Source organism: Chinchilla lanigera, unplaced genomic scaffold, assembly GCF_000276665.1.
Source record: "Chinchilla lanigera isolate Chin_1 unplaced genomic scaffold, ChiLan1.0 scaffold00049, whole genome shotgun sequence".
Taxonomy (NCBI): Eukaryota; Metazoa; Chordata; class Mammalia; order Rodentia; family Chinchillidae; genus Chinchilla; species Chinchilla lanigera.
The window spans coordinates 15,475,442-15,487,982 of NW_004955450.1; the positions used below are offsets into that span (position 1 = coordinate 15,475,442).

At 48.6% G+C, this 12,541-nt stretch overlaps 1 protein-coding gene across 3 annotated transcripts in view; it reads left to right on the plus strand.

The window, feature by feature from the left end:
• Myo1e (myosin IE) overlaps positions 1 to 12,541 on the plus strand; it is a 129,838-nt gene that overhangs the window by 53,599 nt on the left and 63,698 nt on the right. For all 3 annotated transcript variants that reach the window (XM_013518867.1, XM_013518868.1, XM_013518869.1), the window contains one exon: positions 7,222 to 7,309. In XM_013518867.1, the coding sequence (XP_013374321.1) occupies positions 7,222 to 7,309 (88 nt within the window). The remainder of the gene's footprint in view (positions 1 to 7,221; positions 7,310 to 12,541) is intronic.

Below are 12,541 nucleotides of genomic sequence, written 5' to 3' on the forward strand. Positions count from 1 at the left end.
CTCTGAGTGAAGAGCTGGCGACCTGCAGATAAAGCTGTTGATCTTGGTCACATTTCAGAGGCCTCTGAGCAGGGTTGGTCACAAAAGAGTATTCACCAAGACTAGTAGAAAGGGGATGGGACCGAGAGGGCACGCAAAGACCCAGCGTCATGCTGAGCGTGGTGGCGCACGCCTGTAATCCCAGCACTTGGGAGGCTGAGGCAGGAGGGTCCTCATGAGTTCGAGGCCAGCCTGAGCTACATAAGTGAGTTCAAGACCAGCCTGCACTACAGAGTGAGGCCCTGTCTCAAAAAGCAAGCAGACAAATGTAAGCATGATGATGAGGCCGCCCTGGGTGGGATGTGTGACCCACTCACAAACGAAAGCAGGTGTGGGCTGGACAGTGCCAGCGAGACCTGACGGCCTAGGGACATGGGCATTGTTAAAGGTCGTGAGCCGCGCAAGGCTCTGCAGACACCCGTGAGCCCAGGCACCGAGGAGCCCGGGTCGGCCTAGCTCGCTCACCCTCCGTCCTGCACGGCCCTCTGATTTCTGTAGCACTTGCACTGTGTTAGAGAGTGGCCCCTAGTGGGTCTAAGATTTGTGACCCATCTGCGGTTTTTTGTCTTTTGGTTCCAGGAATCAGACTCAGGGCCTTGCCCTTGCCAGCAGGTGCTGTGCCGCTGGGCTGTACCCACAGCCCTACCTTTGGGATGCAGACTCCCCGGGGTTCGCAGTAGTAAAGAACGAAGGGCAGTTCTGCGTACCTCGCTGTTTGGCTTGCGTGTCCTCCTCCTCGTGGCCTCTGCACTCCAAGATCTGAGGGACTCTCAAGCTGTCCTGTCTTTGGTGTAGTTCAGGGACCTTTTTATTACCCGCACCAGGGCCCTTCTCCAGCTCCCCTGCACTTCTCCTGGGCCACCGTGCCTTGTTTATCTCGGCAGCACTTAGCTTTGAGGCCTGCTGTCCCCGGCTGGCTCTGGGCTGCCCCTCGCCTGCGGGCTTCCAGACCAGGGCTCCCGTCTTTGCTGCTGTCCAAGCTTTCCGCCAATCTTCCAGTTCCTGGGCTTGCGGGAGCTGCTTCCTCATTAGGCATGCAGTATTATTCGGGGGGTCGACCACTGAACGTACTGTCCAGAATCCTACTCACCACCTTCCTTGGGGATCGCCGCTTCTCCCTATCAGCGATTCCAGGCCCTTGGACCCAATCAACTGTGGGTCAAAAATATTTGGATAAAATTACATCTGTATGGACACACAGTTTTTTTCCTTGTCCTTATTCCCCACATGATGTGCTACCATGGTGATTTCTGTAGCACTTGCACTGTGTTAGAGAGTATAAGTCATCCAGATGTTACTCTCGTGATATAAACGAATATGAATACCTGCAGAGGCCATGCTGTTCTGTGTGACTGTGGTATGAACAAGAGTCCCGGGGTCTCTTGGCACCCCTGGGGATGCCAAGTGACTGGTGAGCTTTGTCCTTTAGTTATGCCATCTCAAATCCTCCCCACAGGGCTGGGGATTTAGCTCAGCGGGACAGCGCCTGCCCGCAAGCGCAAGGTCGTAAGTTCGATCCCCGGTACCGGAAAAAAACAAAAAAGAAAAAAAAAATCCTCCCCACAAGGTGCCTGGCCAGCGGGGTGGGCACGGCACCCTGCAGGTGAGGTGTTGCCCCAGCCCTTTCCAGATTAAGGGAGCGAGTCTTGAAAAAATAATGAAGCTTGTGGACCGCTTTGCATTCCCAGTATGGCCGAGCTGCCCGCCCAGCCACGGCTGCCTGACTCTCCAGTGTTACACTGTCGCCATTTTCCTCTTCTGGAGGAAATTTTGAGCCACCGGTGCTAAGCTTGCTGGTAAATGATCTGTTACCACCCAGTCTTGAGCGACTGTGGAAAGATCTCCGGGGTGAGTCACAGAGGGGACATTTGCTTCTGTTTAAAATGTATGACTTGCTCAAGCCTCAGTCACTGCATCTGCAAAATGGGAACCAGTACCTTATGAATATAAAGAAAGGTTGATAAGAACATACATACATGAATGCGGATTTTATACTGTTGGAGAGTGATGTAAAATACCCACTCATGGCGCTGGAAAGCATTTTATAGCGGTAGCAAGTCGTTGAGCTGAGATTAAACATGGTCATCAGCCTGAACGTGGGGCTCCTCCTGTTGAATCTGGCTGGGCCAAAGTAAGCACTGCTATGGGCTGTTTTCCAGCCAGACTGGAAAGGAATTTTGTCTGTTTGACAACACTAATTAGCCAGGTACCCGTCCAAGGTTGGGCAGAAATAGCAGACCGTTGTCTTAGTCGCACTTTTCCCAGTGTGTTCAAGAGTAACTCTACCGTTCGCTCAGTAGTTTCAGCTTTTCTGTGTGATGTATTTTCTCCACGATAGTGTATGTTTTTATTTTAGAGTGATTCCAGTTCTAGGAGCAGACCACCTCTCTCCTCAGCCCAGGCTCCACACAAATGGCCACAGAGGCACCTCCCCTAGGTCTGACTTCAGTCTGGATTGTCTGCAGGGCTGCCAGGCGTTCATGGAGGTTTTTCATGCCCACAGAATGATCTTGTTTTGTGATCGCAGCGATACAGGCTATCATTTTTTCCAACTGTGTGTGAGATCACAGGTGATTATTGGCAGAAGTCTGCTTGAAGGATGTATCTATAAAGACTTGGGCGTAGTTACAAGTTTGATGAACCTCGCTTCTCGTGGAGTTACTTTGTGAAGCATTGTGGGTTTTAATGGGCTGTCCAGGCCCTGGGAGGGTTGTTCATGTTTGTCCTGCTCTGAAGCAGCGCAGCTCGAGGCCTGAGGAAGCCTTCCTGGGATCTTTCCCGGCTCTGTGGCTCAGCCAGCTCCAGTTGCTGAGGCACGATACCTGAGCCTGCCCTGTCCGTGCGTACGGAGGCCCAGAGGTCAGAGAGCCTGGTGATGGCATTGCCACGTGCTTGCTGCTGACGAGGCCCTCGGACGGCTTCGAGCCGTGGCCGGAAGTTGAACGGCACGTGAGCAGAAGAGACTGTGAGGGCCGCCTCGCCCCTGACAGCCGCACTCAGATGACGAACCCAGTCCCCGGAGAGTCAGGACTCAAGGACGAAAATGTGGGTCCATCTTGAGGGCGGCATCCCGTGTCCCTGGGCTCCCAACATTGCCAAACCAAGGAATCGAGTTTCCAACACTTGAGCCTTGGAAGCTACACAAACCATAGCTCTGCCAGCCCCTGGCTCCGTGTCCGTAACAGGCTCCAGAAGAAGGGACAATCGGGAAAAGATATAAAGTTGGAAAAGCAACATTTGGATGACACTGCCTTCCTCGGTCTCAAGGAACTGCAGCTGTGGGAGTGCAGAACCGTGAGGAATATTTCAGACTAAGGCGGGAGAGGTGGCAGCGGGTCGGTAGTCCTCGCAGTGGGGATGCGTTGGACCCACTTCCGGGGGCAGCTCAGCAGCAGAGAGGCAGGTGAGCTTTCGCGTGTCCCGGAGTAAGCGGGAGCGAATCGGAAACACTCCTGACTTTCGAGGGAGGACTAACCTTCGGACTCAGAAAACAGTTATATCCCCGGAATCCAGTTATTGATACACCATAGTAAAAAACCGTCTCTCATAACATTCTTTACCACTCTTGGAATTTTTAGCATGTGTTTCTGTTTCTGTAGCGAACATACTCACAAACGCTACATTATTTCCTATTTGAGTTGATACTTCCTGTGAAGTCTGTCTTGACTTTGATTTTAAATTGCCGACTGGTTTCTGGCCAACTAGATACAAACTGCGGAGTTAAAAATCCGTTCCTAGAAACCGCTGCTGGAGACGAGGTTCCCCAGGTTGGAGAAAGGTCCTCACCATGGGCGTTACTTAAGTACCCTGAGAATGCCGGTGGGCTGTGAGATTAAAGATCACTGGGCGTCTCCCTAATTTCGAGGGCTTTATTTTTCTTCCTTTTTCCCTACTTGAGAAGGCAAGTGAGCGTAATTAGATTAGAGAAGGCTGTCTGTGGACACAAGCAAACCAAATTGCTCTGACTGCTGTGAGGCTCAAAGTCAGGTTTGATACCTGCACATTCTTTTAGTGTGGGTTGTAGTCCAATTATTTCCCCACCCCCAGTAGACCCGTATAATTATGGTTGTACATCCTGCAGGCCTCAGGTAATTATTCCCCTGTGGAACCATATTTGGACCGAATTACCAGCTATGATCAATAAGAACTTCTTAAGTGTATGTGAATTGAAACCAAGAAATAAAAATTCAGACCAGTGTTTAGCCAGAACTAATTATTTTACATCTGAAAAAGATCACAGTTACTAAGAATGTAGATGTCCTATTTTGGGGCCTAGCATGTGAAAAGAGTTTCTTTCCATTGCTCCTCTTCCCTTTTTACTTCAACAAAAGAGAGAAAATATTTCACGTCTGGTCACACTGTTCAACTGAGACGGAGCGGGGGTAGCTGTACTTTCATTTTATAACTCAAGTAGGATTTGCTGTCTCTTTCTCTGTCTCTCCCAGAGCTTGTTCAAAAGGATTCTAAATACGAAAATACAAACTTACAGGAAATACGTTTACTCAAGGTGTTGGGATAATCTAATGGAAATGAGGAGTGTTGGTTATCAATGCAGTATGATCACTTTTTTAGAAAAGCTCTTTAAAAATCTAAAACACATGGCTAATTGCCCATCTCAAAATACAGTAAGAACATGAAGAGAAATCGCACCAAAAGAAAAAAGAATCGGCCATGCCCGAGCCTCCTGACAAGTCAGATACGTTGTGTCTCGCTCCGTTACAGTTACTAAGAATATAGATGTCCTTTTCGCTACGTTAATTTTCCGGAATTGCAAGCATGTTACAGAGACATTGTCTTTTGCTGGTATTGCCGCTTGACCTTAGGTGCCTCATCTTTATTTTGCTACATAATCTTTTCTAATTGTTTCAGTGTCTGTGGACTGTTACATGGGTCCTTATGCCATTACATCCTTGGATTTTCCAATATTTTCGAATGTTTACAATGATACAGTGATACAAAATATAAAATGGAGTTTCAGGGTTGACCAAACTTGCACTTCAAATGAAAGAGAAGGTATACATTGACTTCTGGTCTGGTATATGAGTCATTTTATTAAATTGACCACTTTAAAAGATAATTTCCTTGTGTGATTGAATTGGCCAAACGTTCTTGCGCCTGTCAGGAGGTCTGTCCGTAAGCAGAATGACCCTTCATCCCAGACTTGCCGCCCTGCTGCTTGCCTGCGTGTCTTCAGAGATCTTAGTTTGGGTTTCCTCTCCGTGTGACCGGAAGCCGGGGAGCGGCATGCTAGAAGGAACTGCGTGGATGAACTCAGGACGCCTGGGTCCCTCCGTCAGCCTCACACTCTCAGTAACAGCGCGCCTTACATTAGATCAAGGAAATCCAGTGACATTCTGTGTTTTGCCAAACTACTTTAATTTTGTTTTGTTTTGAAATAACCAAATTATTTCAACGTGGATTTCAGTTTCCTTCTAGGGGAGAGGGCTGATCTGCTTAATTGTACCCTAAGCAAAACTACCCTTTTTCCTCCAGTAGCTCAGCAATTGCTGATGGCTAGCAAGGATGTTCATAGGGGAGCATTTGCTCTGCACCCCAAAATCCTTGATCACTAAGAGCAAACAGAGAAGAACTAGTAATAGCCTGGTTGCTCCAGGTTAAATCCCTATGATGTGTGTTCCTTTAATCTGGCTAATTCTATCCTGGCAACGTGAGGCTACCAAGGGAAAGATGTGAAATCTGACGGAGTTGAGCTTGCTGGGGATTGAGGTCAGTGTTGATTCAGGGGGATTTTGAAGGAAGGAACAGGGGCTCCTGAGGGCAGGCTGTTAACAAAGGGCTGTCCCGCACAGCTGGGATGCCAGGAGGAAGGCAGCCTTTGTTGCTCAGGATGTGATTAACATTGCTTCATCCTTCAATTTTAGAACTTCTAAAATAAGGCATCTTGCGTCAGTTTGGGGGACAAAGTTTGAAGCCTCCTTTATCTTTTTTCTCTTTTTATTTACAAAATAATACGTCATCACAAAAAGTTTGGAAAATAGTGAACTAAAACCTATCTCACGTGATGATATTCCCTTGACCAGGATCTCTGCTAATATTTTGTGACTAGTCCAGGGTTTTTGTTTTGTTTTCTTCTCATGTGCTTTAGATTTCTTTTCCTTCACAGTTCTGAGAATCAAACCCAGGCCCTTCTGCACGTTAAGCAAGTGTTCTGCCGCTGAGCTACACACTCAGCATCTTTTTAATCTTCATTTTGAGAACAGGGTCTTGCTAAGTTGCTGAGTTGCTCAAGTTGGGCCTGAACTCATGATCCTCTTGCCTCAGCCTCCCAGAGCGCTGGAGTTCTAGACATGCACCTCCACACACAGCCACCCCTGCCCTGTTTAAGAAATACTCTAATCAACATGTTTTATGTAGAATTCCAAACAGATACTTTGCTTAGCTTTACTTCATAACCTTTTTCCCTCTGTGCCTACCATCTGAATGTCAGCTGTGAGTTCTGCATAATTTTATCCTTCTAGTATTCCATAGTTGTCCTCACAGTGTCCTCCGTATTGGGCAGTTAGAGCGTCCCGTTGTCTCTCCTATGCCCAATGGTAGTTATCTAGACTGGCCTACACCATGTCAGTGTGACTCATGCAAGTTTTTAAAGTGACTTCATTCAGTTTTGCTTCTCTCAACCAGTACTGTGCATTTTTCCCCGAGGTCCTTTCTTCCTGTTTGTGTTTGTTGTGGGGGATTGGTGAAGGAGCTGGTAGCGATTCATCTCGTCCTAGTTACTTTCCTCACTGCTGGGACACAGTACCTGACACACACACGTTAAAGGAGGAGGGGTTTATCTCAGCTCACAGTTTACAGAGGTTTCAGTCCATGGTGAGCTGGCTGCAGGACAGGGCAGCATGGCAGACGGAACAGTCCATGGCGCGGCAAGCCAGAGGCAGGAAGCAGGGAGCCTCCCTTTCCCTTTCTGTTCCATCCAGGATACAAGCCTATTGGTTGGTGCCGTGTGCACACACAGTGTGGGCCTTCTCGTCATCCACACCCAGAACTGCTAAACCAATTAGTGTACTAATCCAGTTATCACACCCTTAATCCAGTGTCACACACTCTAGGTCCAGCCACCTCCGAAAAGCCCCACCTGTGGGTGCGTAAGGCTTTGGGGGAGGTCTAGACGTAAGCCGTAACACACCTCAGGGGTGAGCATGTTTGTCTGTCTGTCCTCAGTGGTGAAAGCGGTGCTGGAAAGACGGTTGCTGCGAAGTACATCATGAGCTATATCTCCCGGGTGTCAGGAGGAGGCCCCAAAGTCCAGGTAAGCTGCCGCTGGCGTTGCCCGGTGTGGGAGAACTTCATTTGCTACTTATGTCTCTGCCTGTCTATCTATCTATGTGTCCATGCATTTATTTTCCATTTGCTATTTAAAAGTGAATTTTTCTTCCACAGAAAAAGTTCTTTAGCCAAGAAACAGGAAATTTGCAAATGCATAAGTAGCATATTTTGAGATAGACATGCCTAATGTGTAATAAGCTCCACAGATCAATAAAAACAGTCCAGAAGGAAAATAAACAAGCTGTAGAAATGAAAGTTACCCATCAGACACTGAAAATATGTTACCATCATGATTATTAGAGAAGTACAAATGAAAACTAGGAATTATTTTTACCCGTTATGTTACTAAAGTCCTTGGAGCATTTTAAGCACTGGTTAAGTAGAGGGACATGTTTACCCTCGTGTATTGGCGGTAGGGTCATGACCAGTGGTCCTTCATGCAGGACATCCCTGCAAAGCCTGTCAAATTTATACACACGCGACATTTGGCTCAGCAGTCCTAAGATAATTTTATTGATAATTGACTGGAGACAGAGTCTTGCTAAGTTGCCTAGGCTGGCTTCAAATTTGTATTCTTCTGCCTCAGCCACCCAAATAGGTAGGATTATAGGCATGTGCCACCACACTCAGTTTTTAATTTATCCTTGAGAGATGCTGAAGTGTGTGTAGAATTCAACATTGACAGAGTTGCTTGTGGCATTTTTTTAGTAGTGAAAAAGACTAGAAGTAAGTGCTCGTCTAGTGAAATAGGTTATGATCTATCACTAAACAGAATATTGCACAGCTCTATAAAGAGGCTTCCTGCACTGATGTGGAATGATCTTCAGATACATCATCAGGTGCAGAAAGCAAAGTTGGGAACATTACGTAGAGTACGATGTCGTCTCTTTTTATTTGAACGGCTGTGTGTTGCATGTTCCTTGTGGCCACGGGTGTCTTTGAGTGGGAAGCTGGGGTACGCAGGGCTCCTCTGTCACCCTGCAGATACTTAGGCTGTAGATGATGGGAGTAAACTGTCAGTAGGGGAAGTTCATACCCATGTTGGAAGAATGCAAAAGAGAGGGAGAAGAGAAAAGGAGGGAAGGTTGGCAGTTGAAAGGAAACACGAGAAACGGAAGAAAGCAAGAGAACGAGGATGCACAGAGGTGAAAGATAAGAAGAGGGAAGCAAGAGCACCGGCACTCGAGAGGCTGAGACAGGAGGGTCACTGCGATTTGGAGGCTAGCCTGGACTACAGAGCGAGTTCAAGGCCAGACTGGATGACAGAGTGAGACCCTGTCTCAAAAAAAAAAGAGGGCTCAAGACGGGGAGACCCACAGGGTCAGGTCTTGAGGTGCCGGGACGGATCCTTCGTGTGTTCTCAGGCTCAGCATTTTGGCAGCAGGCGCAGCGCCCACAGAGAAGAATAAGCCGCTCCCCTTCCTGAAGGGCTGACTTGGCGACAGGGCTTGGTACCAGGGGCCTGGGCAAACCCGTAGTGCTCGTTACCGAACACAAGGCAGGTGATACTCTTTAACTGCAACTCATGCCGCACGGTAGAATGACTCTAAAAATTAATTTTTAAAAATTAGAGTCATTTAGTAAGAAAAATTACGACCAAAGTCAGCTGCAGACTTTAAAAAGGCCCCTTAAAATGCTTTTTGTTTTGGCTCTGTCTGCTATTAAGTAGTGCTCTGTCATGGCTTGGTGGATGAGAGTTTCATTAGAGAAGGGAAAAGCATGGTGTGGTGGTGGACACTTGTAGTCCCAACACCATAGGAGGCTGAGGCAGGAGGTGCAAGTTTAAGACCAGCCTGAGCATCTTTACAACTTAGTAAGCCCCAGTGTCAAAATGTAAAATTTTTATAAAGTCTGTTTGATGTAGCTCAGTGTGAAGGCCCTCAGTTCAATCCTCAGGACTGTCAATAATAATAATAATTAACAATAATAGGAGGAGGAGAGAAAAGAGATATAAGAACATCTCTTCCTAAGAGACACTGAGTGTGGGCACACCTGGCCAGCAAACGAAAGATACAGAGGATCTTAGTGAGGATCCCAGAACTCCAGAGTCGTCTGAAAAGGAGCGAGGTTGACGTGGAGAGGAGCAGCTGGAAGCCCGCGAGGTGGGAGGTGGAGGAGCGGCGCTCGGGGAGCTGGCTGCCGCTCGGCCCGTCCCTGGTCAGAGCTGCCGTCCAGCCCGCTCCGCCATCGCCGTGACCCGGCAGCCAGGCCGCACACGGTTAATGTTGGTTCTTCTCTTCCTGCTTTCCTTTGAGGACAGTGATACAGAGCTCTTGGCTTCGAATTAGTCAGTAGCTCAGAGCCCACGCCAGACAACTTGTTATTTCTGGAGCCTGTGGAACCGTAGCATGTGAATAATTACAAGCACAGGGTGACTCACTGCGGAAAGACCTCTCCAAGCTGCAAGTCCTATCTGTTGGACTGCTTCTGGCCACTGTGTGCTTTGCACACTTTCAAGGCCAGCACAGAATAGCAGTGTTTGAAAACCAAACACCTCCCCTGCAGTATCCCTGTGTTCCTGGTGTAGACCATGCTAGTAAAAACACCGCCACCAAGGAACGGGTTAGAGACACAGATTCTTGGGCCCCACCCAGACCCACCTACATTTTAACAAGGACATTAAAGTTTAAGAAGCACCCAGTTATATTTCCATAGCCTTGTTGGGGGTGGGGTGGACTGATTGCCCACACAGCAACTCTTGCTGATGGTGCAGCGGGTGGAATAGTTCAGACCTACAGAGACACTGACGACTCCGGTTAGGAGAGCAGGTGCAGCCCTTGCTGCCTCCCCCTTGCTATGGCTGTGTCCAGATGTCCCCCCAAAGCCTCATACCGTAATAAGTGGGGCTTTTTCAGGTGTGGCTGGATCTAGAGTGTGTGATTGATTCATGTGCAGTGCTAGGGTTAAGGGTGGGTGATCACTGAATCCGCCCCCTGATTGGCTTGGCCCCTCCCTAATCCCAGTACCTGGATACAGTATAAGGGGCAGAAAGAGGGTTATCCTGTTTCTTGCTTGCTTTGCTGCCTTCGGCCTGCTGTGAACTGTTCTTCCTCCACAATGCTTTTCGGCCACGCGCTACCCTGCCTTGGAGCCAGCCAGTTACGGACTGAAACCTCTGTGAACTGTGAGCTAAGTGAACCTTTCCTCCTTTGTCTTTGGGTGCTGGGTATTTTGTCTCAGCGATAAGAGAAAAGTAACTCAGACAGAATTTGGTGCTGGGAGTGGGGTTGTTGCTGTGTCTGTGCCTGACCGTGTGGTTTAGGAGCCTTGGAACTGCAGTGATGAAGGGAAAGAGTTAGGAAATGTTTGGAGATGCCAGCTGAAAGAGCAGAGCTGGAACACCTGGTTCTGTACTCGATGGGGGATTCTGGTCAGAGCTGACAAGACCAGAAAGCTGGTAGAAATGCTGCCAGTAAAGACCAGGCTCGGGAGGTTTCTGCTGGGAAGAAGGACTGCACTGGCTGTTGGACTCCAGACAGTGTACGTTATACCTTGGCTAAAAGTTTCTCTGCGTTTTGCTCCTGTCCAGAGAGTTTGGCTGAGACTAAGATTAAGGGCAGCAGACTAATTAATCTTACAGAAGAAATCTGAAGGCAGTCTAATTTTGAGGCAGTCGCACAGCTACTGTTGGGGGCTTTTAGCCAGGTGCACGTTGAGAATCAAGAGCAAAGAGCCCAGCAGAATGATTTAAAACACTGTGAATTTGGCCAGAAAGGAAGCTCCAGTAAAGCTTCAGTCTGCAAAGATGGAACAGAGGAGAAATTGGTCACTGAAAAGATTCACAAGAAAAAGCCAAGTATTTCAGAAGACAACAGAAAAGATGGCCCGAGGACACCACCAGAACCAGCAGGACTCCAGCCTGTGCAGCCTCAGGTGCAGAGGTGAAAGACTGCTTTGAGAACAGAGCCCCAGAGCACCATGTTCCAGAACGGCGGCAGCCTGAGGGAGTTGTTCCTCAGAATTGGATTCAGAGTGCTCAGGGATCCAGGCACTCAACCCAAGCCCCAACCCCAGCTCTCAAGCCAAGAGAGAGGGAAGCCCGGCTACTGCTCCAGCTGGCGGCAGATGTTGGTGTCATCCATGTGGCACTGGTTTTAAATGCGTGTAGAAGGCAAGACTTAGGGAGTTAAGAAGGCATCCACCCAGATTTCAGAAGGCCTGGGAGCCAGGCAGTGTGCCCCTGAGAGGGCAACATGTGAAGCTGTGAGTGTGAAGCCAGAGGTGCAGTGGAGACCCCAGAAGTTTGGAGAAGCCAGGGATGTGGATCATCTGAGGAAACCTGCAAGGAGGGAGCAGAGCCAGCCCCAGAGAGAAGTCATGGGAGCTGCAACCACCGGCCGTGCCACGGGGGCGGAGCCAGCCAAGCCCTTTGGAGCTCACATCTTGCCACAGATTGCTGGGGATGTGGAAGTGGAACTGTGGGATTTAAAGTTTGCCCTGCTGGACTTCGGTCTTGCTTTGTTCCCATTCCTTGCCATCCTCCTGTTTGTAACTTTTGGAATGAGAATGTCTGTGTTATACCATTGAATGGTGGAAGTGTTCAACTTTCTTTCCATTTGTACGCGGGCTCACAGCTAAGAGTTTGCCTTAAATCTCAGAGGAGAGTTGGGACTGGGACTTGTCAGCAATGCTGAAACGGTTAAGACTTTGGGAATTCTGAGAGGCGGACTAAATGCCTTTTACCTGAAAGGATGCACATGAGTCTTTGAGGGGCCAGGGGTGGAATGTTACGGCTTGTGTCTAGATCTTCCCCCAAAGCCTCATGCAGTCATAGGGCTTTTTCAGAGGTGGCTGGAGCGAGAGCCTGTGATTGATTCATGCTGCATTGCTGGCTAGAATCAAGGGTGGGTGATTACCAAATCAGTCCACTGAAGGGTTTGCCACCACCCTAATCCCGGTAGCCTGGACACAGTGTAAGGGACAGAGAGAGGTTTATCTCGTCTTTTGCTTGCTTTGCTGCCTTCTGCCCACCATAAACTGTTTGTCCTCTGCGATTCCCCTCTGCCATGCCACCCTGCCTTGGAACCAGCTGATTGCGGGTCAACACCTCTACAAACTGTAAACTAGATAAACCTTTCCCCCTTTAACTGTGGGTGTTGGGTATTTTGTCTCAGCAATGGTAGAAAAGTAACTGAGACCACTCCCTGCTGCTGTGACCCCTGAGCATCCAGAAGTGCAGGGTGGATCTGGGGGATCAAACCTGGGACCTTCACAC